Source organism: Triticum aestivum, chromosome 1A (genome assembly GCF_018294505.1).
Source record: "Triticum aestivum cultivar Chinese Spring chromosome 1A, IWGSC CS RefSeq v2.1, whole genome shotgun sequence".
NCBI classification, from domain to species: Eukaryota; Viridiplantae; Streptophyta; class Magnoliopsida; order Poales; family Poaceae; genus Triticum; species Triticum aestivum.
In genome coordinates, this window is record NC_057794.1 from 15,281,329 (window position 1) to 15,307,265 (window position 25,937).

Sequence of the window (25,937 nt, forward strand, 5' to 3'; positions counted from 1 at the left end):
TGCCGGTCAGACAAGGCGTTTAAGGGTCGTTTAAGGTGCCCGTATGGGTCATAAAATTGTGACAGGACGGCTTGTCCGGACGTATAAGGCGGGTTTGAGAGGTTCGGCTGTAGATGCTCCGATGCCCTCTTTCTTTCCAAAATGTAACTGTGTATGGAATTTTTTGAGAAGCTAAAATTTGTATGCTCTGATAAAGTTTACAGAAATGGGAAGGGAGGAGGAAAGCGGTGGTGGTAGCGCTTGGGATGCGCGCGAGTGGACTAGGTAGAGTCGTGGCAGCGTGATTATTAACTCTGCCGCAGGCCGCTGTCGGCTGTCGCATGGGCGGCACGTGACCCGCCCTCGGAGACCGTACGGACGGACTCCAGAACACGCTGTTAGGAATTAATTAATTAGGTTAATTAACTATTAATCACTGCTATGTCGGTGCCACTTTTGGCAACTGCCTCCTTTTGTAACCGCCTTGTAAACTGGGTATAAATACCCCAATCTTCAATCAATAGAATAACTGTTCATTCCCATCATTCGCTCCTCTCTCCCTCTCTCGTTTTACTTTAACACGTTATCAGCACGCCTCTTCCAGAGAGCAAATAGGCCAAGAACTCGACGGCATCAGCGTCCCTGGCCATCGGCCTGATACACGGCTGTGGCGGCGACTCCCTCCGGCGCCAGGGAAACAAGGACCCTCGGCCTCGACAGCCCTCCAGGCTCCAGCGGCGCATCGGCGCAACGACGCTCCCCTCGGCCTGGCTCCTCTCGGCACGAACGCCTAAAACAGCCATAAGAGAAATCGATCAGGAAACACTAATTCCATTTAGTAATTAAGTATTTGTTTTCTTCCCGTGATCTCGAAATTAACTGCATTTTCTGCACCACATAGTGCATCGCTTCATCCGAGCATGTGAGCATGGCGAGATGAATAGGTGGCTGAAGCATCAACCGGAAGAAATCCTTGATCAGGAAGAGAAAGCTTCAATCAAGAACGTATCATCCAGTCATGCAAAGGGAAGAAGAAGGTACCATGTCTTTTTCTAATTTCTTGAACTGGAACTAGCGGCCACTGCTGCTCGCCGTCTCGCCGTCTCGCCATCACTGTAGCGGCAACAACCTCGTCGAGGACGCTCGCAGAAGCATCAGTCCTCCGGGCGCGGCAGACACCACAGCCACGACACGCCGCTCCTCCGAGCGGCCCTCGGCCCAGCTCTCCACAGCGCAGCCGCATCACGTGGTGGAGGTGGCCCGCGCTCAAGTCCGAGCAACGGCGGCGTCCTCGCGTACAAGGTTTGGTGGCGCCTGTATCCTCTCCCTGGCCCGGCGAGCCCTCGTGTCCGCCGCCGACGGCGGTAATTTTCCCCTCAGGAACCGCACGAGAAGAAGATTGGGGCAACCTTATCCATTCTGGCGATTTTCAGTTCGGTTCTCCAACTTCTTAGTATTCACATATTAGTATCTATAGTACATCTTCAGGCCACAGACTTTACTGTACTTTACGTCTGTGCAACTGGGATTTCTGAAATAATTTTTCAGGCCGTAACAACTACAGATTAGCCCAACATACTTTCTTCTTGGATCCTCAGATCTAATTATTATGGAGTTCAATCTATGTATCGTATTTACTATATGTAAATGATTATTCTAGACAAATTTTCTAGAATCTGTTACATGTTAAATCTGTTTGTTTTTCAAGCAATCCATATAACATGTTTATTTTAGTGAAACAATTATGTTTTGCAATTTAATTTGTTTCTCTATCTTGCAAATCTTGACGTAAATTCGAAACAAGGATTACGAGGTGTCATACTTAATATGACTACATAAAAAAATTGTGAATCACAAGGTATTGATGGCATCTACTGCACAATTTGCAGATTATCCATCACTACTATGAGGTCTACGTCTTGTCATTTTGATAGGATGACTACCTTCGATGTGTTCTTCCAAATATAAATGTGACTAGCCCAAATTTTATTTGTGAATCACAAGGTATTGGTGGCATCTACTGCACCACTTGCAGATTATCCACCACCACTTTGAGGTCTACATCTTGTCTTTTTAACAAGATGACTACCTCCTAGGGCTCTTCCAAATATTAATATTATATGTGACTACCTCAAGATATCATAAGGTAATACTGGCATCTACTGCAAATTTTGCAGACTATCCACTATTACTACATGGTCTACATCATGTCATTTGATAGATGATTACCTTCAAAGTGATTTCATACATTTTGCATAACATAAGGTAATAGAATTATGAACATCTACTGACAAAAGTCAGACTATGTTTCTATTACTGTGAGATCTACACCACATCCGGTGATTATCTTCAAAGTGTTATGCTATATAAATTGAGGTCTACACATATGAGTGTATAGCATCAGCTATCATAAAATTTGCTCCTTTGAAGCAATTACTGTTGTTCACTAAAATTATTTACTATCATAGTAAAATAATAATAATAATGATCTTACATGTTAAAATGGCATTTTTCTTCCAGTATCAATTATTTAAGCATCATTTTGCTTGAATAAGTTGTGGAAAATTACACAAATATTACTATTTGTGATGATATTGTGGTCCATACATCAAGGTGGAGACCATAATTTATAGCAAAGATTGAGTGTCTGAAACACTTTTACAAGATCCACATCATTTTTTTGGTTGTTATTTTGTAGTGACTAACCCCCTGTTCTAAAAATGCCATGGCTATTCTCTTGACAGCTAAATATGTACATATTCATTTTATATGTCGCAAACTTCACTTAGTTCTCAAACTAAGTACATTATGGAGGAGTATTTATTCACTTTGAATATTTTCCTTAAGAGAAATACGCTGCCATGAGCACATCACGAATGATCACCCATTCGTTTTTCAAGACCTCAAGTATATTGCATCTCACAACTCTGTCACTTAATCAACTTCAAGTTGAGTTCTGGTGATCAAATATTTTCCTATACATAGATCTAGTTGAAAACCCCTTAATGCACTTTACATCCTCTTAAGATGGTACTACCTTTTTTTATGATCAAGAAACATGAAATTTCTTAAAATCATCAGATTCACCCAATGGGTGCTATACCATAATTTAAAATTCATGCTAGTATCGAGAATAGTATGCAAGTTAGTTGTCACAAAATAGAACTATGAGGAATTCGAAGTAAAGTGGAGGCTAATAGACAACCAAAGACGGAATTATCTCTTAATAAGAATCGGTCATTTTCAAATGATCAAAAGACAACTCTCAAGTTTATCAGATGCGTGGTTATATAAATATTGTACCTATGATTACCAAACCCTCAAACATATGGTCGAACCACATCACAAATTTATTAAAAGGCAAATAAGTTCAATGGAATAAATTTGAAAATTTGCAAATAACAACCAGATTCTGGTAAAGAATTGTTCTCAGAATCTTCATCAGAAGGAGGACCAAAAATCTAGTGCAGAAAATGGAGGATGAACTCATTTGCACTCAATAATATCGGAGACCTTAGGTAATCTCCTAATTATTCCCAAAAATAGCATTAACCTGTACTTGTACTACTACATGTAGTAGGATATTCAATATCCCATCACTTGGATACAATATTTAATAAATTTGATAGCATGGTTAAATTCATACTTAGTATTGTTGCGTACGAAATAATTTTCTAAATATTAATAAATTAAATGTCTATTTTGATAGACTTATCCATCCTGGTTTGGGGATGATTAGAAAATTATTGACAATTCTGTTGGTCACAACTTAACAAGTTGCAAAATATCCCAAATCATCAGATTTTATGCGCACTACATGTGCCTTAGGGGAAATCAGTTTTAAGGCACTCTCACCTTAAAATTCTAAATGAGCCACTCAATCTTCCTTGAATACATTAAGAAGACATATGTGGATTAGTTAACCATTATGTGGAATTATTTAGATACTTCATGGTACTCATAGGAACATTTATAAAATGATTTCAAGTGTGTCTCTTATCACACACAAACATGCATGATCTTACTAAATAAATTGCTCAACTTATCAAAGTAGGAGCAAATTCTCCTGAAAACAGGATCGAAAAACCCATTCGAATGGACAATGTCATTGAAATCATTTCACAAGCAATGTCCGATTATATTTTTGTACTCTATGTACATACCCAGAATGGTTTAACTAAATTTCTTATCAAAGATAGTGAAATGAATTACATGACCAATCTTAAAGAATTGTAAATTTACCAGCCTCTTGCTGGACACATACGGCCTTACACACCATAAGTATGATCTAAATCATACCAACTGCATTTCATACTACTTTCCCCTTGTAGTAACTACGTGGAAATCAACAAAGTATTTCCCATCTGCGATAATTCGGTTACATACCGATATCACCACTCCAGCATACATCAATGGGCACTCACAGAAAATCGGGGATCTATGTGAGGAATAATAATTTATCCGTCAATCAAAATTATTCATAGTTCGTACGCTGATTGCATCAGCAATAAGGATATTTTCGGCATTAGGGGGAGATAAGTACCACAAAGAATGCCGAAAAAATAAATTAGAAATGTTATTGACATTCAATCCTTATATCCACGTCTCAAAGAATCTGAACTAGAAGTTTAGAGAATTATATATTTGCAACACATTGCAAATCTGCCACATACATTTACTGATGACAAGGTGTTACTAAATTATATATTCCTGCAGTAAAGTGTCAGAAGAGTGGAGGTACCTGATAAACCACTCTTCTCCCCAAATGAGAGCAAGAGGGGAGAAAATCTGACAATACGAGATATAACTTCTCATATGCTTCCGCGGAAACAGAGGAAATCACATCCTCAACTAGTAAATGTAATTCAACATCAAGTTGAAAGACACCTCACTGGATGCTCATCATCCAATGCCCGGCATAAAGGTGCACAAATGTTTTGGTGCCGGGACATCGAAACACCTTGACTCCATTTGTTGTAGGAAATCACAAGGAGTTAAAAAGGAGTACATATTTTATCCACAAACTTCAATGATTCCATCAGGATCATATAAACTAAAGACTACATTTGTCGACATATATTTCTTCTCAAATTGCTAAAACCTTTTGGGCCCAGAACCAAAATCCATGGTAGAGTGCCTCTTGCACTCATATTGGTTCACATAAAAAGGAAGCAAGTAATGAAGGATAGCACTCGCTCAACAAATGAGTGGTATTTACTGCAGTAATACATACTCCTCATAAGTATCTTCCATATGGAATACTAAAAACTTCTCATTCATAGACAAAGTCAATGAGGTGGTGAGAAAGCGAGGCTTGTAGCAAAAGGGTTCACGCAGAGATCCGACATCGATCACGATGTGACATACCCTTCTGGTATTAGTGGAATTATGTTTCGATACTAAATATCATAGGCAGTACGAATAATACCATGCAGTTAATGGATGCAGTGACTACATACTCATATGGATCACTCATTTCGGATATCTATTTTAAAGTTCCTGAAGGGCTTAAAATTCCGAATCCAAAGATAAATCGTAGCATGTTTTGTGTAAAACTTCAAAGTCACTCTATGACTTGAAATAGTCGGAAATCATATGGTACTACCGACTAAATGAGTTCCTTCTTCAAAGGGATTACTCAAAGAATGATGATTACTTCTGTGTTAATAAGGAAATCCAAAATTTGTTTTCCTTATATCACTTAGTGTATATCGATGACTTCATCATCAATGTCTATACAAGACCTAAACATATACAAAATCATCTCAAGGCGGAAAATTTGGATTAAACCAAATTTAGCTTAAGTTTACAACTTGAGCATTCTCTCAAGAATACATATCAGTCTACATATATCCAAAACATATTTGAGAAGTTCAATGTGGATATATCACACCAACAAAACGTATATGGTCGATATGAGGAATATTAACTTATATCTCAAGTTCATAATAAATCTTGAACAATTCCATCAGGAAAATCAAGATTTGACCATGATATTGGCTCTTTACTTGATCCCAACAAAGCCATATCAATGACTGAATTTGATGGAATAGCCTTCTTATGGAATTCATATAAATAGAATTTAATGGCTACTTCCCCTTATCATTCTGACATAATTACTTTATCTAAAGGCATTGAAAATATGGTTGGCTTAGCAGAATGATTAACCACACTCAAAACCATGTGGTTGAGATTCATCAGAGTAACATAACTTGATTTATCAAGATGCTACCACTTGTATTACTCAATACATACATGTTATATGAAGAGCAATATCACAAAGCACATTGCTCGAGATCACTTATCCTCATGAATTATAGAAAAGTGATGAAATAGTTTGCAAACAAAATATTGGAAAAACCGACATATTATTCATAATGTCATGATCATGTCAATGTAATTGATATGAGACATCCTCCAGATTTGCAAAGTTCAGGGGGAGTAATCTCCCAAAGTATAACCTGTTAACAAACATCAGATTACATATATTGTACTCTTTTTCCCTTCACGAGTTTTTCCCTAATGGTTTCTCATAAAAGGTTTTTAATGAGACAATATAGATACAAGTGTTCATATATGTCATATCATTTTCTCCTTATATTTTTCCCACTGGGTTTTAAAGGAGTTTTCGATGGCATATATAATCGCACTCTTTTCCTTTATGAGTTTTCTGTCAAAGTTTCTCATAACGGTTTTTAACGAGGCATGTCATACATTCTTTTTTCCCTATCGGGGTTTTTAAAGAAAGTACTCAAGACATATTAATTGTTCTCTAAACTCATCGATGATTTTTCTCCTTCTTCAAAGGTTTTTATCATATGAGTTATCAAGAGACAATAATCATTATATGTTGCATCATTTTCTCCTTATTATTTTTCCCACTAGGTTTAAAGGAGTTTTAGCAACATATCTGCACTATTCTCCTCATATTTTTCCCACAGAGTTTTTGGAGGAGACTTTCAAGATGAAGATGATGAACGTTCAAGGCAAATACATACTAGGAGGAGTCTATCAAGATGATGTATATTCACAAAGACAAGCATTGATTAGGGGGAGTGTTAGGAATTAATTAATTAGGTTAATTAACTATTAATCACTGCTATGTCGGTGCCACTTTTGGCAACTGCCTCCTTTTGTAACCGCCTTGTAAACTGGGTATAAATACCCCAATCTTCAATCAATAGAATAACTGTTCATTCCCATCATTCGCTCCTCTCTCCCTCTCTCGTTTTACTTTAACACACGCTACCAGCAGCAGCAAAGCGAGACTGGATTAGGTTGCTAGCTAAAAAAATGGCTTTTGCTTAACTAAATGGGAACACAGAGATTCATTAACTGGTTGTGCTTAACTTCCTTCGTTTTTGGTTTATTGCCACCTTGAATTTTGATCCAAAATTTGACTACTAAATTATGAGTTCAAAGTGTAGTACTGTAGAACAAAGTGAAACTTCTTCCGAACATGAATCCGATGATATAATTTTTTTACCCGCATGTATCTCACATTTTGTTAGTTAAATTGCAGGTAAAATTTCGGCAAAACATGCAATACGGGCTAATAAATCCGTACGAAGGGAGCATATGGTTGCATTGTCATTGTGGGCCTGGGCCTTGGCCCACATCTGGAATGACGATGTAAGGTGACTAGAGCGATATAGTTACAAAAAATGAATCATTACTTTTTTCTTAAGCACCAACGGATTATTTGTATGCTACGGATGTCTACACAAGCATTTGCGATACACAACCGAGCATGGACGCTTAAAGGAGAACCCGTTTAGTTTTCCAAGCTAGCACCTGGCATTGTGGTCTGGTTCAGGATAGATGTTTTTCTCTTTTCTTTTTGCAGAGAGGCTTATAGCAGAATCTAAGGCAAAAATAAATACGCGGAATGGGTAAACATTTGATGTGATCCATTAATTGGTAATGTAGTTTTTAAATGTTTTTATAGATTTCACAAAGTCATCTATGCCAGGACTTATAAAATCAATTTAATACTAATATACAATCAGTTTAATACTAATATAGAACATTCATGTATTGTGAAATCAAATACGTATATTAAAAATACTCCCTACGATCCATATTAATTGTCTTTAACTTAGTAGATATCGTGTACTAACTCAGTGACAATTAATATGGACCGGAGGGAGTAAAATCTTTGTGAATTAAAAAAAAAAAGGTTTATGTATATTTAAAATAAATATTTCAAAAATTTATATATTTTTTCAACAATAAATATTCATGTGTTGAAAAGTCATTTATGTAAATTTTAAAATGCAATTATCTCACATTGTTTAAAAACAACTTGACAATAAGGAAACTATTCTTGTGCTAAAAAAGCAGTTCACACATGTCAAAAAAATTGTTTGTGCATTTTAAAGCATATGTTCATGTATGTTAGAAAATGTTCTTGTGTGTTAAAAAATAATACCCGTACATCGCAGATGGTTGTACATGTTTTCAAAATGAATTGATCACGTTGTCCAAGAAGTGCTCGTGCATCTCATAAAAAACATTTATGTATCTATAAAAATGAATTTAAAATTAATAAATATCAAAGTGAAATAAAGAAAAGGAAAATAAGAAAAGAAAAATGGCAAGCATTATTGGGCCGAAGTCCATGCGAGAGAGTGCGTGTGTTCTTGAGGCTGCCCGTAATGGGAGTATCATAGGTAGTATCAAGTATGCCAACTAAGCAATTTTGACGAGGTGGCATAGTATTAAATAAAGAAAGAAAGAGTTGAGTATCATATCATGATACCGTATCATATTAAATGATGTGCTACTTTGTGTCATGCGTGTCAATAAATGTAGTCCTTTATGATACCATGCATTAAAGATGTAGTATTATAGGCTAGTATCATATGCATGACACTAGCTAGTATATGATACTCCCCATTACAACCAGCCTGATAGAACGCACAGTAAGCGAAATGCAGTGCACACTGCTGCAAGCTTTAGGTCATTAATTTGGCGCTCCAGAACACTATTATATCCCAAAATGCTCATGAATACTTGTATATTCAAAAAATCAAAGCTATCAATTGCTATCAATTTGGCGCTCCAGAATCAAATCCTAAAATAAATAAGCACCGAATGCCATCTATATAAAACGACTCCACACACACATCTTCTCCATCACGACGCCAGGAACGATCTCCAATTCTCCACCGGTTGATCACCATGAAGATAGCCAACGCCCTGCTACTCCTGGTCTCCCTCGCTCTCCTGGTGCTACCATCATCAGGCACGCGCACGCCGCCGGTGGTAGAAGGTGGCGCGGTGGTGGTGCCAACGGCCGACTGCTCAGGGACGGTGATCGGGCGGGGCAAGAAGTGCGAGCACCGGAAGTGTGAGGCGGAGTGCCGGCGGCAGCACGATGGGATCGGCGCGTGCGCAGCCCTGGGGTGCAGTTGCGCCTTCTGCGTGAGGTATCCTCCCTCCTCCGTGGATGCACAGGCAAACCGATACTGAGTAGTACACTAGTACCAGGTTCAGAGTGTGTACTCACTAGATAGCAGGTATCCTTGCAATGCCCATTTTCAAAGATAATTTGGATCCGATCAAAAAATTGTAGTACATGAATGCTTCAGAGCAAAAAAAAGAAAATCCTTGGTAATTAACTCGTGGTAACGACTACGTGTGAGTTTATCATTTTGATTCTTGGCCTCACCTCAGCAAATATACTTATCAAGATGAACTACTGTACATATTCTATACACCATTCATTTGAACGGTTTTTATTTCAGTCAGTTTAATTTCATTTTAAAATCATATTCATGAATTTTTTAAAGTACTCACAAATTTGAGAAATATTCATGAATCTAAAAATATTGGAAAATTTTAGAAAGCTCACTAATTAGAAAAATTGGCTGTGAATTCAAACGATGTTTGTAAATGAGAAAAATATTTGTGAAACTGATAAATGTGTGCAAATTCAAAAAATGCTCACGGATTTGAAGAAATGGGTTCATGAATTTGCAAACAAATGTTCGTGAATAAGGAAAATGTTCACGCATTCAGAAAATAAAATAGGAATATGTTAGCAAATAAATAAAATTGTTGATGAATTAAAAAACTGTTCACAACACAAAAAGTTGTTCACGAATTCATAAAAGTATGCTGATGAATTCAAAAACTGGTTGCAAAATTAACAAATGTTCATGAATAAGCTTGTTTACAAATTCAAATAAATATTTATGGATTCAAAAAATATTTGTAAATACGAAGTATTGTTCTTGCATTCAAAAAAAATCACGAGTTCAGATATTTTGGCAAATACAAAAAGGTGTGGGAATTCAAAATTTGTTCATGAATGTAAATTGTTTGCGAGCATGAAAATGTTCACCATCTCAATAAATGTTTGTTAATTTTAAAAAATTGTGAACACGAAATATGTTTTGGATTAAAAAAATGCTTGCTAATTCAAAGTAATTCACGAATCTGAAAACGAGAAAGAAAATGTACGGAAGGGAAAAAAGAAATATTGAGAAAGAACGAAAAGGAAAAAGGCGGCGGCGGGGCGGGCGGGGGGGGGGGGTGAGGAAAAAGAGAAAAAATGGAATTAAATGGTGATGAGAATAGGAAATTAGGGGAAACACTATAAAGAAAAGAAAAGGAAAAAATTGCCAGAAGCTTCTCCAAACCATGGTACCCTACTGGACGGACCCGCTTATATCCCTTCCACTGAGCGATACATATTAATGGGAGGTGCGATGTATCAGTTCTTGCGACTAGCACACTCGCATCACTCACGCCACGGACATCAGTTCGCTTAGTAAGCAACACATCCGCATGGGCCATGTCGGCACATTGGCGCGTTTGATCGCTAGCACCAGTATACTAGGCACGGTTTGATTATCTTTTTTTTACTTGTATTTCAAATTCAATTAATTTTAAATAAAACACCGTGTCCGTTGTTTTCACTTTTTTATTTGGGTGGGTTTATTTTAGATTGATAAGCGCTCATGAATTTAAACATGTTCTTGAATTTAAAAAACAATCATGAATTTAGAAATGTCCATGAATTTTAAAAAATGTTCATAAATTCAAAATAAGTTAGCAAATTTGAAAAGTATATGTGAAATGGGAAAAATTTCAAGACTTTATCTTTTTCATTGATTCATTTTTGTGAATTCTAAAAATATTTGTGAATTATTTTTTTTTTCAAAAATTTGCAAATGATTGGAAATTCAAATAAGTTTATTAATTTGAATGACATGAATTAAACAATAAGTTTACAATATTTTATAAAATTCAAGAATTCAAAATAATATTGGTGAAATTAAAATTATTCAAAAGTTGTAAAAATACTCATGAATTAGTTTTATTATTAATTCAAATAATTTTCATGAATTTTAAAAGGTTACCAAAATTTAAAAATGTGCGTGCATTCAAATAATGTTCATGAATTCAAAAAAGTTTGTGAAAATTCAAAGAAATTTTGTGAAATTTAAAAAGTTCACAATTTAAAAACAGATGTGAATGCAACATTTTCATGAAATTAAAAAAGGTGAATTTAAAAAAATAAAAATAAAATAAAATAAGAACATAGAATAGAAAAGGAAGACGATAGATAAGGAAAAAACAGAAAAATGGGAAATAAAGATAAAAATAAAACTAGAAAATCCCTGTTAAAAACCATGACCAAATAGAAAACCATAAGACTGGGTGAATAAAATAGTGAAATACCCATATGGGAGGTTTCCCAAACCATGTGGAACCTTCATCATACTGTTCTGCACGAAATCGTTGCGAACGTCTTAAATGGGTTGGCTCACCTTCGTATGCTAGCGACCAATCACATGATTAGCGATACATATCAATTGCGGGTGACAATCATCCCTCTACTATAACGGGCATCTAGTTGCTTGCGAGCAAGGAAGTACACACTAATACGATCCGAATATGCAGACATTGGTTTCTCAGAATACTGGTGATCGGTTCAATACCAATTTTCTTCTTCCAAGATTCACATAAAAATTTGTGTTCTTGGGTAGTGTAGTTTTCATTTCTCCCCTTTGGAGTTGTTTCAAGAAAACCCTCCTCTTCCATGTCAAGATGGGCTTCATCTTGCGTTTCATATTCTTGAGAGACAAACTCTTGAGATGCAACATTTGTGTATTCCCAAAATGTTTGATCATCCACATTATATACACGGGCATCACATCTCAATTGCATACATATACAATCTATGACAAGGAATGAAAAAAATTGGAGTCCATTTTTATCGTTTTACGTTTCAGTCATTTCGTCAAAGATGTTGGGGGAAGCAAGAGGCTATGGCAGCCGATGACAATGGCTCCACCATATGCGGTGGTGAGAAGTCAGGGGAAGAGGCCCCTGGCTATTCAGGAGTTGCTACTATCATCGTGGAAGGTTTTGGTGGCGGCAGGGGGCAACCTTCTTCTTCTTGTTGCAGCTAGAAAGTCACTACTGACGGATCCCGCACCAGCCTCTTCCTAGAAGTGGCGGTGGACGTGCGTGGCTTTGGGGGAGCCTTGGTGGCAACTGTGTGATAGTACGCATCCCCACCAGCCACGGTGGTGGACTGGCTTCAGCTTGCTGCCACTGCGGCTGGGAACCATGGCAAGGACTACTGTGGGTCTGGCATTGAGTCCGGCGGGGATATCGGGGTGGCGTTCCATGGTGAATTGGTGGCTTACTGTTGGATCGGCTGGGGGCGGTGGGACAACGGGAAACTTCCACGAGGCAGTTGGGAGTGCGCCGAACAATTTGGGTTTTTACGGATCCCGCATGGGTGTTGCAATATGCAACACTTTGGGACGCCCAATTTTTTTACATCACTATTTGCATATAGGGCATATGTCGGAGCATTATTTTTGACCCAAAGTGACGTAAATTGCAATCTCTTTTATCACAGTGGAGTTTTTCATCGTCTGTTGGAGATGCTCTTACAACTTTTCGCTTCGTCTGGGTGATGTGGTCGGGATGCGGCTTGATGTGCTTTTAATGCAAGTACACCTTGCGAGAGGGGCGGTTGAGTCGACGGTGTCTACTGTCTGAGCTCATGGTACCCACCACTTGTCGGTGTATGTTCATACATAAGATTGGAAGCATTAGGGTGGACTTATTTGGCGACGACAAATTTGACACAACCATTGTTCTCAGGTGTGATGGTGTTGATGAAGACAACATGTGATGCAGCCCCATGGCCCCTGCTTGGTAGTATGTTGCCTCCATCGAGGTAATGTAGTCAGAATAGGTCACTAGATAGTTGGGGTTATACCGCATACCGTTGGTAGTGCCCCGACCTAATCATCTTCTCCCATGAAGATGTTGGCAGGGATGGAAGTGTTTTTTAAAAACCTGGCAGGGATGGAAGTGTTGATTTAGATCCAGCGAACTCATTCCTCTCACCAAAGGAGTTGATGGTGTTGATGAAAATGACATCAACATTGACGTCGATGTTGTTTCCTTGATCCAATCCGATATCGTGAAGGTCCCCATGACCGGTGCCAAATATCGACGGTGTTTCGTAAAGTACCAGAACATTAGTACAATGACAACATGGATTTATATAACAGTGGGACGTAGCTTCCAGTTATTGAATGGACACACTCACCACACGGATAAAAAATTAGGAAAACACCGACATCAGGGATCGAACCTGCGCCCAGTGTAGGTAAGCAACCATGCACACTACATAACTTCTAATGTAGTAAATTGTACGTGCATTCACCTTTATAAAAATACTCCCTCCATCTCAAATTACTTGTCGCAGAAATGGACAAAGTAATTTGGGACGGAGGGAGTATATATAATAGCAATGAGAAAAATGCATCCTTAACATTTTATTTCCTCATGCGAATCATAAAAAGGAAAAAAAAGATTACTGGACTGACAAGGATAAAAAGGCTGTATCTAGAACAAAAACACATCCATTTCCGCGATAAGTAATTCCGGACAGAGGGAAATAATAGCAATGCGAAAAATGCATCGTTAACATTTTATTTCCTCATGCAAATTATAAAAGGAAAAAAATCACAGAAGTGGAGCACTGGCAAGGAAAAAAAGAAACAAAAATACTAGGAAAAAAAACCGTCGACAGCAGGGATCGAACCTGCGCGGGCGAAGCCCAACAGATTTCAAGTCTGTCTCCTTAACCACTCGGACATATCGACCATGCATGCGCCAGTTTCCTTCAGCCTTTATAATAACGGTAGTTTTCAGTGACCAGATTTACACGGACCAACTTTTAGCTCGTCATGGAGGCAGCACGAGTCGTTCATCTAGAATCATCGCTTCTGTTTATTTATCAATATATATATATATATATATATATATATATATATATATATATATATATATATTATCAGGGGCTGAGATTTTTCGGTTCAGAATAGCGCGGCACGTGCATTGGCGATGGAGATGTGTTGGTGGTAGCCTTATTGTTGTGGACCTGTCTGTCGAGTGTCCACCGTTGCCGTGCATCAACCACTCGTCCGTGCCCCGCTGTCCCACTCCGACATGGATGGGTTCCACGCAACAGAATAAAATCCTAGTCACCCTCAAAATAAAGAAAAGAATAAGATCCTAGTCCTTGATGGATCGCGGCCTGGCTGTATTCCACCTGATGAAACAATAATGGTAGTAATATTACAAAATTAATTTTCACGGTCAAATTTAGGCAGCATTTTTCATCTCATTTCACTTGCATCGATCACCATATATGAGAGGATAATAATACTGACACTGACATGGAAGGGGGGAATTATAGACATTTTTTAAAAAATTGTTTGAATTGCTTACCACGGCCTGGCTGTACTTTGCGGACCAGATTATTTCTTTTGCTGAACTTTATTTAATAAAGTCGTCGCATGCATCTTTTCGATGCAGAGACCGGGGATGTCCTCTTTTTCAAAAATAAAATAAAATATCCATCAATTGTGTAACCGTAACGTCACCAAAAATTCGAAAATCCAAGTGTGTTGCAAACTGTCAGTGGCAAGGGACGAGCCGTATTAGCTCTTGCAGATAGTACATCATTGAATGTAGGCCACGAAGAGCAACTCCAACGGGCCGACCCAAATATACGGCGATTTCGTCCGTTTTTTGTTCGTTTGGGTCGGTCGTCCACCCGGCGTCCGTCCTGTTTTTCATATGGGTCAGCAATGCGCCAAACACGCCGACCCATATATGTAGGCGTGGCCGGCTGGCCGCCTAATTTTGCATTGCATTCAATGTATGGTGAAATGAAAATTTAATGAACAAAATAGTCCGCCCAAATAAATAATATAGTTTACAGGCCAAATAAAAATAAAAATGTTTCACATAGTTTTGCAAACAAATAAAAAAATACATCTATTGGTTGCCAACATGAGTCCACATATGCTCAACCAAATCATTTTGCAGTTGCACGTGAGTTTCCCAATCACGCATGTCTTCATGAAACTGAGTGAACTGCTCAAATGTTGCCGCTACTCCATGCTCAGGCACGACATTCTCACCCTGAAACTGAAAGCCTTGATCGTACAGACGTTCCAGGCGCTCGTCTTCTACGATCATATTGTGCATGATCACACAAGCAGTCATCACCTTCCATAGTTTTTGCGTGCTCCAAGTATTAGCAGGATACCGAACGATGCCCCATCAAGATTGCAAAACACCAAAGGCACGCTCGACATCCTTTCTAGCACTCTCTTGCTCTTGGGCAAATCTTTTCCTTTTCTCTCCGACAGGGTTGGGTATTGTCTTGACAATAGTGGTCCATCGAGGATAGATACAGTCACCCAGATAATACCCTTTGTCGTAGGTGTGGTCGTTGACAGTAAAGTTCACCGGTGGTCTGTTGCCCTCGGCAAGCCTAACAAACACCGGCGAGCACTGAAGCACGTTGATATCATTGTGTGATCCAGCCATGCCAAAGAAAGAGTGCCAGATCCAAAGATCTTGAGACGCCACGGCCTCTAGTATGACAGTGCAAGCCCTGACATGTCCCTTATACTGCCCTTGCCAAGCAGAAGGGCAGTTCTTCCACTCCTAGTGCATGCAGTCTATGCTGCCAAGCATCCCCGGGAAGCCCCTGCTAGCATTCATCGCCAACAAACGGGCTGTATCTTCAGCTGTCAGCTCTCTCAAGTACTCAAGGCCAAACACAGCAATCACAGCCTTACAGAACTTATACAGAGACTCTAGGCATGTAGACTCGCTCATACGGACGTACTCGTCAATGAGATCACCGGGCACTCCGTATGCAAGCATTCGGATGGCGACAGTGCATTTCTGATAAGAGGAGAAACCAATCTTGCCGACGGCATCCTCTTTGCACTCGAAGTAGTCATCATAGCCGACCACTCCCTCTCTAATACGGTTGAAAACATGCCTACTCATACGGAACCGGCGGCGGAATTTGTGATGTTTGAACAACGGGTTTGTTGTATCAAAGTAGTCCTTTCAGAGAAGGAAATGCCCGCTCTCCTGGTTACGATTCAACGCCGGAAGGTGGCCCGGAATGGAGCCACGAAACAACGGCCGCTGGTTGTTGAGGTGGTGATGGACCAACACGGCAGCCAATATCTCCTCCTCGTCGTCGGACGACGAATCGTCGGAGTCGCAAAGGAAATTGTGGAAAAAAAACTCGTCGGCGAAGTCCATTTTCGTACCTTGGCAAACTGTCGAACAGTTTGCGGGCGTTGAAGAAGGAGACGGCCGGCGAGGGGAGACGCGGCGCCCACAGACCAGCTAGCTGCCCGGTCGGCGTCCGACGAGTGTGACGGCGTCCGACGAGCGTGCCGGTCGTCTGTGGCTGGGGCGGCGAGGCGTCTACTTGATCGCGGGGCGGCTGGACGGTGGGGGAAACAGCGGCGGGGAACCAGCTTGCTCCCCGGCGGCAAAACGGCGGCGGCGGGCGATTGGGGACAGGGGCGGCGTTGCTGGGCGGATGTGGAGGCGGCGGCGTCGGTGACTGAGGAGGCGGGGGCGAGGGTTGCTTGTTGGCTGTGAGGGAGGGAAGGCCAATGTGGCACAGACGAGCAGGCCCGGGGACAGGAGTAGGCGAGCAAGCGCGCGTCCGTCGCGTGTCCACGCCGACGCAAATCAGGCTAAAAAAAATGGGCCAAGAATGGATCGCCCGCGGACGAAAAACGACGCGCGTCCGTTTAGATCGGCGCGTTGAGCCGCCTTTTTTGTCCGCACCGACCCAAACGGACGGCCGTGGACGAAATGGGTTGCCGCATTGAAGTCGTTCGAATTGGCTTAAACACTATTGGCACCCCCGCCCGCGACAGTGACATCCGAGGACCCCTTCTAGTCGACCCGCGCGACGTGTATGTCGACGGAGGTACGTACCGCCGTGGCAAAGCCGTGTGTCCCTTTTCGCTAGCCTGCTTTAGCTCGGCCGAGGCGAAGAGCAGGGGAGAATCAGATCCAGGCGTGGAAATCCGGTACGCATGCAGCAAGCTCGCTGGCACCTAGCAAGCGTTTCTCTGCTAGTAGATGATGACAAGTGAGGTCAGGACCTAATGCTCCCGGCTGGGCCAAAAATATACTCCATCTTTCTCTCTATTTCAAGTACTAATTAGGGTGCATATGTTTTCTGAAAAGTCACATTTTACAAATTTTGATTAAATTTATAGAGAAAACTGTTTACATCTACAATACCATATATACATAAATTATGGAACTACCTCTTATTTCGAACCTAACATTCTACACGTAAAAGCTTTTCTCTAAAAACTACATCGCTAGCAAGCGAGGTATATTTTTAACTGTGTGCTAGTTATTTGTATGTTGTCTGGAATTCGAATCAACGCAAGTTTATTTCAGAGATAATATAATCCAGGTCGAAGAATGGGGGCGACAGAGCGGTAGCGAGGAGCGTTAACCCTGATGACCGAACTAGGAATGGCGTTGCAAGCAACAATGAGTTGTGACGCTGCAGTTGGAGAAATGAAGGAGGGTTAACTCGTGCATGTGGTGGGCACCGGCTCGTCAGGAAAAATATATGTGATGGTTGGAGAGGTTTAAAGGCATCTCCAGCCGCGCCCCTAGAAAGGCCTTTCCAGGCGATTTTTCACGCCGGCGCTGAAAAAACGGTCCAGTCCCGTGGATCGTACGTGTACCATTCGTGTGTAGGCGCCGCCCTCCACACGTGGTGGGTGGTGGGTGGGCCTGGCCGCCTCTCCTCGCCGTGGCGAAACCGCGTGTCCGCGTGTACACAGCTTGGCTCAGCCCAGGTGACCGTTGCGCTCCGCAATCCATCCGTTCCGATCGATATCTTCTTCTTCCCCTCCCCTCCTCTCTCGTCTCCATTCACTTTCCCATCGCCTCCGCCCCTTTTAAACCAACGGAAGCAGAGTTCCAGACAGATAGATAGGTAGATATACTACTAGTGGTGGTAGCACCGGGGCAGAGTTTGAATCCGAAGCAGAGCATCGAATCCGGCGTGGCTGCTCGCCGACGCAACCGACCACCCGCCGGCCGGCATCCGCGCCGGAGAAAGGCAAGCAATCTGCCCCGCCACGCCAGCGGAAGGAAGGCTGCGGGGGAAGCAAGGAACGAAGCAGAGGAGCCAGGGGAGGATCATCCCTACCCTACCCTACCCTACCCTAGGCGCAAAGCCGAAGCTACTACCCCCCGAGCACACCGGTGGCTTTTGGGGGGAAAGGAACACCCCGCCGCCGCCGCCGGCCCCGGACGCGAGGGAGATCGACAGCCCAGGTCTGCTCCTCCTCCTCCTTCTTCCTCTTCTCCTTCCACCTGCCCTCCGCTCTCTTTCGGTTGGTTGGATGGGATTGTAGGGCTCCAGCGCTTTCGCCGCCGCCCAACTGTTCGTCCGATTGCCCACAAGGGATACGTGCCGGTATTCGCTCCCCAGCCGCCGCAGATCCTGTCCCCCGTCGTTTCCCGTCTAGCTGGGTTGACTTCCGCGCAGCAAATTTGGAGGTCGGCGTATCATCAATTTCCTCATCCTGTCCGCATTGTTGGAACTCGGAAGCAGAGGAGCCAAAATAAATACGTTTTTTTAAATATTTTTATTATCTTTCTGTTCGCGAAATCTTGGCTGCGAAGCAACGCCGCTGGCCAGAATTATTTTCCCCTCCGTGGGCGCACCGCCACCACCACCATCTTCCATTATTCTCGCCAAAAATCTAGACAGAAACAGGACAAATACTTGGTCTTTTTCCCCGGAGTTGCTCCACCAGCACCACGTATTTTATTCCCCCGTGATACGCTGCCAATAGTATATACATATACATATATAGTGGGAAATAATAATACCCCAACTTTTCCGCTGCCGTTGCTGTCATGCAAGTCGGCAACGGGCCCCTGAACCCGAAACCCTCTCTCTCGCTTTCCGGGGTCAAACACACCACGCTCCGACGATTCCGGGTGGCCGGCGGGACGGCTGATACGCAAACCCATCCATCAGCTTTGATTTAATTCACACGCCCCACAAGATAGATACTTGATTGATCGACACAGCTTTCGATTCCGTTGCCGGTTCCTTTCCATGCACCAGAGCCACCAGCTTGCTATCTAATCATCATTGGAGGTGCTTTGGCTGTGCCACTTGTGCTTTTGCTTGCTGCTTCAACATGTGGCAGCGAGCGCCCGCCCGTTTGTCCGCCCAAATTTGTGGCCGGCATTTGTCGTCCATTCGGGCACCGAATCCGTTCGCAGTCATGCTGTGCTGGCAGCCAGGGCGATGTAGATGTACAACTAAATCAGTGCACAATCGGTTTCATACATTTGTGGCGCAGTTTTGTTTTATCTTTTCATTCACAAGTGGCATCACGTTTGTGTGACATTATCGCTCATCGTGTGGTTGCTTTCAGTCATTCTAACATCATACGGTCCGCATGTGCAGGCCGTGTTCTCTGTCAAGTTATTAAGTCATCTGAAGGACAGCCATGGCTACGATCAAAGACATTGGCGTCGGGGCGGCGTTCAACATAGTGACCGCCACCATCTTCCTGCTGATATTCGCTTTCCTGCGGCTACAGCCCATCAACGACAGGATCTTCTTCCCGAAATGGTACCTCAAGGGAATGCGGGACAGCCCCTCCTCCGCCGGCGCCGCTGTGACCAAGTATGTCAACCTGAACGTGCGGTCGTACTTGAAGTTCTTGAGCTGGATGCCGGCTGCTCTCAAGATGCCCGAGGAGGAGTTGATCGAGCATGCCGGCCTCGATTCCGTTGTCTATCTACGGATATACCTCACCGGGTACGTTGCTGCAGCTTTGCGCTCTTGCTGGCTCTTTGCAACCGCTTGTCTTTGTTGTTTATTATATTACCGCCCATGCAAGCTCTTTTTTTTACCATGGCATTGCTAATCCCTTGTTGATCAAATGTTTGGTTATGTGATTCTTTGGTGCCAGCAATTTTTTTTTATCATTATCAGTCTCTTTAAGGCATAAACCTGGAGCATAACTACCAAATTTAGTGCTTTTTACGTACATGTTGCATGGGAATGATGTCTATAGGTTGCCAAATTTTACTGCTCTGCCTGTGTTGTTACTTATACTTCAAGTCTATTAATGGGGCCACACATATCATGTGGGTTTTAATAAGCAGGCCCATTTCTGTTATGCAAAAACGTTTTTCCTTATTATTATTTTTAATCACATATGGTTTAGCACTGTATTTGGAACATCAGATGGGCATATGTACATTATATTATTTATTATCCATTTTGCGCATAACATCCTTCATGTCAAGTGCCCAATCTTTCGATGCCTATATGCTGACGAACTTTTAACTAATCACTGCAGACTGAAGATATTTGTCCCGATTACGATTCTTGCTTTTGCTGTTCTGGTCCCTGTGAACTGGACCAATGATACGCTAGATGATTTGAAGGTAGTCCACAGTGATATTGACAACCTTTCAATATCCAACATACCTCATGGATCAAAGAGGTGAGCAACGGGATATGTAGCAGAAATAGTTTATTTATGTTGATTATAAAATGCTTTGCTGATTCGTTTCATAGAAGCTGTAGATATTCAGTAGTGGCGCTGGCTTGCCACAAGTAATATCTATATATGCATACTGCTTGCGCCGTAGGCACATGAGTTTCTTATGGTTGCAGGATTCTTAGTGTTTATTTGGGTGAGCAATGCACCATTCTTGTGTCATTTTAGTAAGGTGCAAGCACTCTGTACAGGCTTAGCGTTTAGCAACTGCCCGTAAAAAATATATAAAAAAATTCCAGTCATAGGAAGTTGTTCTGCTCAAAAGCATGTTGTTGCATATCAGCCACGCAACATAAATCTTCCACCCATAATTGTTAGAGGTTCGTTCATTCTTGTATGTTCATGATTATGCTCATGCTTCCATTTTTTGTGCAGGTTTATAGCTCACTTGGTTATGGCCTATGTATTTACTTTTTGGACCTGCTATGTACTTAAGAATGAGTATGAAAGAGTCGCGACTATGAGGTTGCGCTTTCTTGCTTCAGAGAAACGCCGACCGGATCAGTTCACTGTATGTATACCCATTTACCTATACTCTTCCTATTTAGTATATTGGGATGTTTAGGGTGTTGTATGTAAGTTTGGATAACTCAAAAGGTGCTGGCAGACTAGCAAGTTGTGGGACTATAAGGATTACACACTGGATTTTTCTTTTTTGTTATTGTGTAACTTGATAAACATTTAAATATTCCTATTATTTCAAAATTGGAATTGTACAACTTGATAACTATTTAAAGATTCCTATTATTTTAAAATTCGAAAGCAAATTCTGGAGCAGATTTTTCTGGCAAATTGTTGTCATAAAAGCACCTTTGTGACTGCAACTTATACATGAGCTCAGTTTAGAACCCTTTTCTAGAAAAAAGAATGCTCCATACAGCAATGATCTTAGTAGAATGATCTTATCTAGATTAATGGTTCTCTGATTATTCTTTTGATTCTGAGTCATCAATGTATTTTTATTGTAGGTTCTTGTACGGAACATACCACCAGACCCCGATGAATCAGTTAGCGAGCTTGTGGAACATTTCTTCCTTGTCAATCATCCTGATCATTATCTGAAACATCAGGTAATCACTAAATTTTGGAACATCTCCCATTTGAAGAATCATCTGCAAGTCCAAATGTAAGGAAGTGTGCAGCGCAAAGCAATTATCAGGGTACTGATATGCTATAGCACGACATGAATCATATGATGATATTTGTTTAGCTACTTAGTTAAAAATAATAACTATGATTTTCCTTAAACTAATTATTGTGCTTAAGCCTTATATTGCATTTCTTTCTTGCTGAATACCTCTTCAGATGATTTTTGTAGGGGACTAATCTTTTATGTCTTGTTGCTCAATAGACAGTTTACAATGCAAATAAACTTGCTGATCTGGTTGAGAAGAAGAAGAAAATGCGGAATTGGCTTGATTACTACCAAAACAAGCTTGAGCGAAAATCCAAAAGGCCAACAACTAAGGTTGGTCTGCAAATATAGTTACCCATTCATTGCTTTTTTATTGTATTCGGGGTCTGTTTTGTAATTCCTTTGCCTATCTTTGGACCTAAATTACAGACTGGCTTTCTTGGATGTTTTGGTTCTGAAGTGGATGCGATTGATCACTGCAAATCAGAGATTGAGAAGATAGGGAAGGAAGTAAGTTACAAAATATGTATTCATGTAACCTTTGCACTATTCGTCTATGCATGTTGCCGTTTTGACTAGATTTCTAATCTTTCTTTGTTCTTTTTAAGTGTTAGGTTATCTATTGTTTACAGCTAACTGTCAGAATACATAGTCTAATACCATGACAATACACAGGAAGCTGAAGAGCGTAAAAAGGTCATGAAGGATCCCAAGTCCATTATGCCAGCAGCCTTTGTTTCTTTTCGTTCACGGTGGGGTGCAGCTGTTTGTGCACAGACACAACAAACCAGCAACCCAACCCTTTGGCTGACTGAATGGGCTCCAGAACCTCGTGATGTCTACTGGAGTAATCTATCTATTCCCTTTGTTTCCCTCACAGTCAGGAGGTTGATAATTGGCGTGGCCTTTTTCTTCCTCAACTTCTTCTATGTCATTCCAATAGCATTCGTACAGACTCTTGCAAATCTTGAAGGCATAGAGAAGGCACTACCATTTCTAAAACCTTTAATTGAATCGTAAGTCTACTTTCACAATGTTAATTACTCCCCAGTTTCGTGGCGTCTCCATAGATTTTCCATCATTGCTGTAGAATCAGTGTGAAAGTTTATTGTTGAGATGTCATATATATTGATGTCCTCCCGATTTCTGCTTGCCAACTATTTTCCAGACCCCCCATTAAATCATTCATCCAAGGGTTTCTTCCTGGACTTGCTCTGAAGATCTTCCTCATAGTGCTTCCAACTATACTGATGTACATGTCACAGTTTGAAGGATTAATATCACAGTCATCACTAGAGCGAAGAACTGCATCCAAGTATTTTATATTCTTGTTCTTCAATGTATTTTTGGGGAGCATCGTTACAGGATCTGCTTTGGAGCAGCTTGATACCTACCTTCATGCGTCAGCTAATGAGTATGTCCCTTACAGACACATTTACCAATTATGCATTTAGAGTAAGAGGTGTATAAATAGCACATCACCTATAAGTTTGCTGCAACATGTAGCTCATATGTGGTTGGTCTATTGCATTTTTATCGTATTTTTCCTAAGCATGGTGTTCCATTTTCTTGGGATGATATTTTTACTTCACCTTAATATGGGAGGACTCCTGAACAGATTTAGCAGTGTCGGTGATAACTTTGTGATTCTTGGAAGAAAAATGTCCACCTTCAGGAAAAAAACATGGTTTTGCATTTAGTTACAGTTTGTTAACCCTGGCTGGCCTATCTTCTTTGACTTCGCTCATGTTTTAGAAACAAACATCAATTACGCTTAATGCATGATACATATTAGAATTCTCATTAACTTTCTCTAAATTAGACCCAACACATATAGTTTCTTGAAATTGGCAAAGAAATTATGTCATGGACTTGGCTGGAACATCGCTGTATGTAATGACCTGTGCTAGGTGCTGCTGATCCTTTTTTACTTAACAGACTGGTTAACGTTGGTAATTTTTTGTTTGTGTTTGTTATTGCGCACTGATCCATGGATCTGAAAATTTGTTCTTCACATTCTTAAATTGAATGGTGATGGCTATCTCCAGTGAGTCTAAATTGCTTTTTTTTTGCAGCATACCAAGGATCATTGGTGTAGCCATACCAATGAAGGCAACATTTTTCATAACATACGTAATGGTTGATGGTTGGGCTGGTGTATCTCTTGAAATATTGAGAATAAGGGCATTTGTGCTATACCACCTGAAAAACTTTTTCTTGGTCAAGACGGAGAAGGACAGAGAAGAGGCAATGGATCCGGGCAGCATCTGTTTTTACTGGTCTGAGCCTCGAATACAGCTATATTTCTTGCTTGGTCTTGTGTATGCTGCAGTGACACCGCTCTTGCTACCTTTTATACTGGTATTCTTTGCGCTGGGATACGTTGTCTACCGCCACCAGGTAAGTAAAGAGCTCTTGCTGCTACTTCGGAGATTTTTGGTGTTTCGATGATGGTCGAATATGATGAACCTCCGAATGAACTCTCTGAATGCTTGGTTTCCTTATCACTTGATCCTACATTGTTTCAGATCATAAATGTCTACCATCAACGGTACGAGAGTGGGGCGCAGTTCTGGCCCAACGTGCATCTACGCATAATCGTAGCCTTGATCGCATCGCAGCTGCTTCTCCTTGGGCTCTTGAGCACAAAAGGTTTGGAGGAGGCGACGCCAGTTCTCCTCGTTCTTCCAATATTAACCTTTTGGTTCCACAAGTACTGCACGCACCGGTACAAGCCCGCGTTTGTGAGGAACCCGCTGCAGGTAACGTTTACACCTAATCTCTCTTCGCCGTCGGATTTTGATTTCTCCTTGTCCTCTTCGGTGCCGAGAGTCTGAAGATGTGTTTGTGGTTTGCGCAGGAGGCGATGAGGAAGGACACGCTGGAGCACGCGAGGGAGCCCAACTTCGACCTCAAGTCGTACCTGGCGGACTCGTACCTGCACCCAGTGTTCAAGAGCGACGACGTCGACAAGTTCTACGTCGCCGAGGACCCTGGCGCGGAGGAGGTGATTGTAGCGACCAAGCGGCAGTCGAGGAGGACCACGCCCGTGCAGAGCAAGTACGACGGCTCCGACAGGCTCTCCGTGCCGGACTCCATACCCGAAAGGTAGCACTTGCTCTTGCCGGCAAGCTTGCTAGCCGCCATGGGAGGAGTGCATATTGGTTCTTTAGGCTGTTAGTGTGTACAGAGAGAGACAGCGAGGGGGGGAATGGAATTCTGCTCGATGATGGATGGATGTCACACGGCTGGGGATGTTGGCTGCACTTGCTTGCAGACTTGCAATGCACACGGCACACCAGTACACCTGTTTTTCCACTGGTATTTGAACCGAATACGATCCAGAGATGCACATTGCAGTGAGGATTGGTTTGGCGTTGGCAAGCATATAGTATTGTGAATTGGAGAAGTTTGTGACCAGTTTCATCTGTCCATGTCCGGTGTACTGATTAGAATTTTAAAATATATAGTGGACAAATGTCAATGTGCAAAAAATACTACTGCTACAGACCTAGCTCAGTCCACAATAATTCTACAACTCCAGAGATGCAAGATCAAGACTCCATGTCCGCATGCCCATAAGGTATCTCCATGGAGACGCATGGTCATCGAATAGGAAATCTCTCGTATGACCATAGTTGCAGCAACAGTGGACATCCAAGCAAGCTGATTTTTTTTTTTGCCTTCCGAGTGCAACCGTTGCAAAAGCCTTTGTACGTAGCTACTAACAAGGCAGAACCGAAACTCCTCTACACGATGTCCCCTAGCTAGGGCAACGAGCATCTGCTATCTCTCGCGCAATACCAATGAAGCGTGCATGGATAGTGGTCACATGATTCTCCGTGAACATTGTCTTGCTGAATAACTAGTGAATATACGCCTTT

The 25,937-nt window shown here is 41.5% G+C and overlaps 2 protein-coding genes and 1 non-coding gene across 5 annotated transcripts; 1 reads left to right on the plus strand and 2 right to left on the minus strand.

Annotated features, from left to right (window-relative positions):
- Positions 1-466: 466 nt before the first annotated feature.
- On the minus strand, positions 467-1,349 carry LOC123186614 (uncharacterized). Of its 3 annotated transcripts, none has more exons than XR_006493678.1 (2): positions 1,021-1,349; positions 467-951 (listed from the first exon to the last, which is right to left on the minus strand). XR_006493678.1 is itself a non-coding variant. In XM_044598350.1 (2 exons), the coding sequence occupies exons 1-2, from the start codon at positions 1,220-1,222 to the stop codon at positions 555-557; spliced, it is 417 nt and encodes a 138-aa protein (XP_044454285.1). In that variant the 5' UTR covers positions 1,223-1,349; the 3' UTR covers positions 467-554. The 3 variants fall into 3 exon arrangements, 1 of the variants encoding a protein (XP_044454285.1); XR_006493677.1 differs by having other exon boundaries at positions 467-769; positions 860-1,349; XM_044598350.1 differs by having other exon boundaries at positions 467-769.
- Positions 1,350-14,041: 12,692 nt separating this feature from the next.
- On the minus strand, positions 14,042-14,123 carry TRNAS-UGA (transfer RNA serine (anticodon UGA)). The gene has a single exon. It is a non-coding gene; the product is annotated as a tRNA-Ser (tRNA).
- Positions 14,124-18,213: 4,090 nt separating this feature from the next.
- On the plus strand, positions 18,214-25,473 carry LOC123186632 (CSC1-like protein At3g21620). The gene is made up of 12 exons (XM_044598363.1): positions 18,214-18,660; positions 19,811-20,167; positions 20,715-20,861; positions 21,294-21,429; positions 21,887-21,988; positions 22,270-22,386; positions 22,483-22,563; positions 22,729-23,069; positions 23,222-23,467; positions 24,129-24,453; positions 24,582-24,815; positions 24,914-25,473. Exons 2-12 carry the CDS (start codon positions 19,854-19,856, stop codon positions 25,163-25,165), a joined length of 2,295 nt encoding a protein of 764 aa, XP_044454298.1. The 5' UTR covers positions 18,214-18,660; positions 19,811-19,853; the 3' UTR covers positions 25,166-25,473.
- Positions 25,474-25,937: the final 464 nt, after the last annotated feature.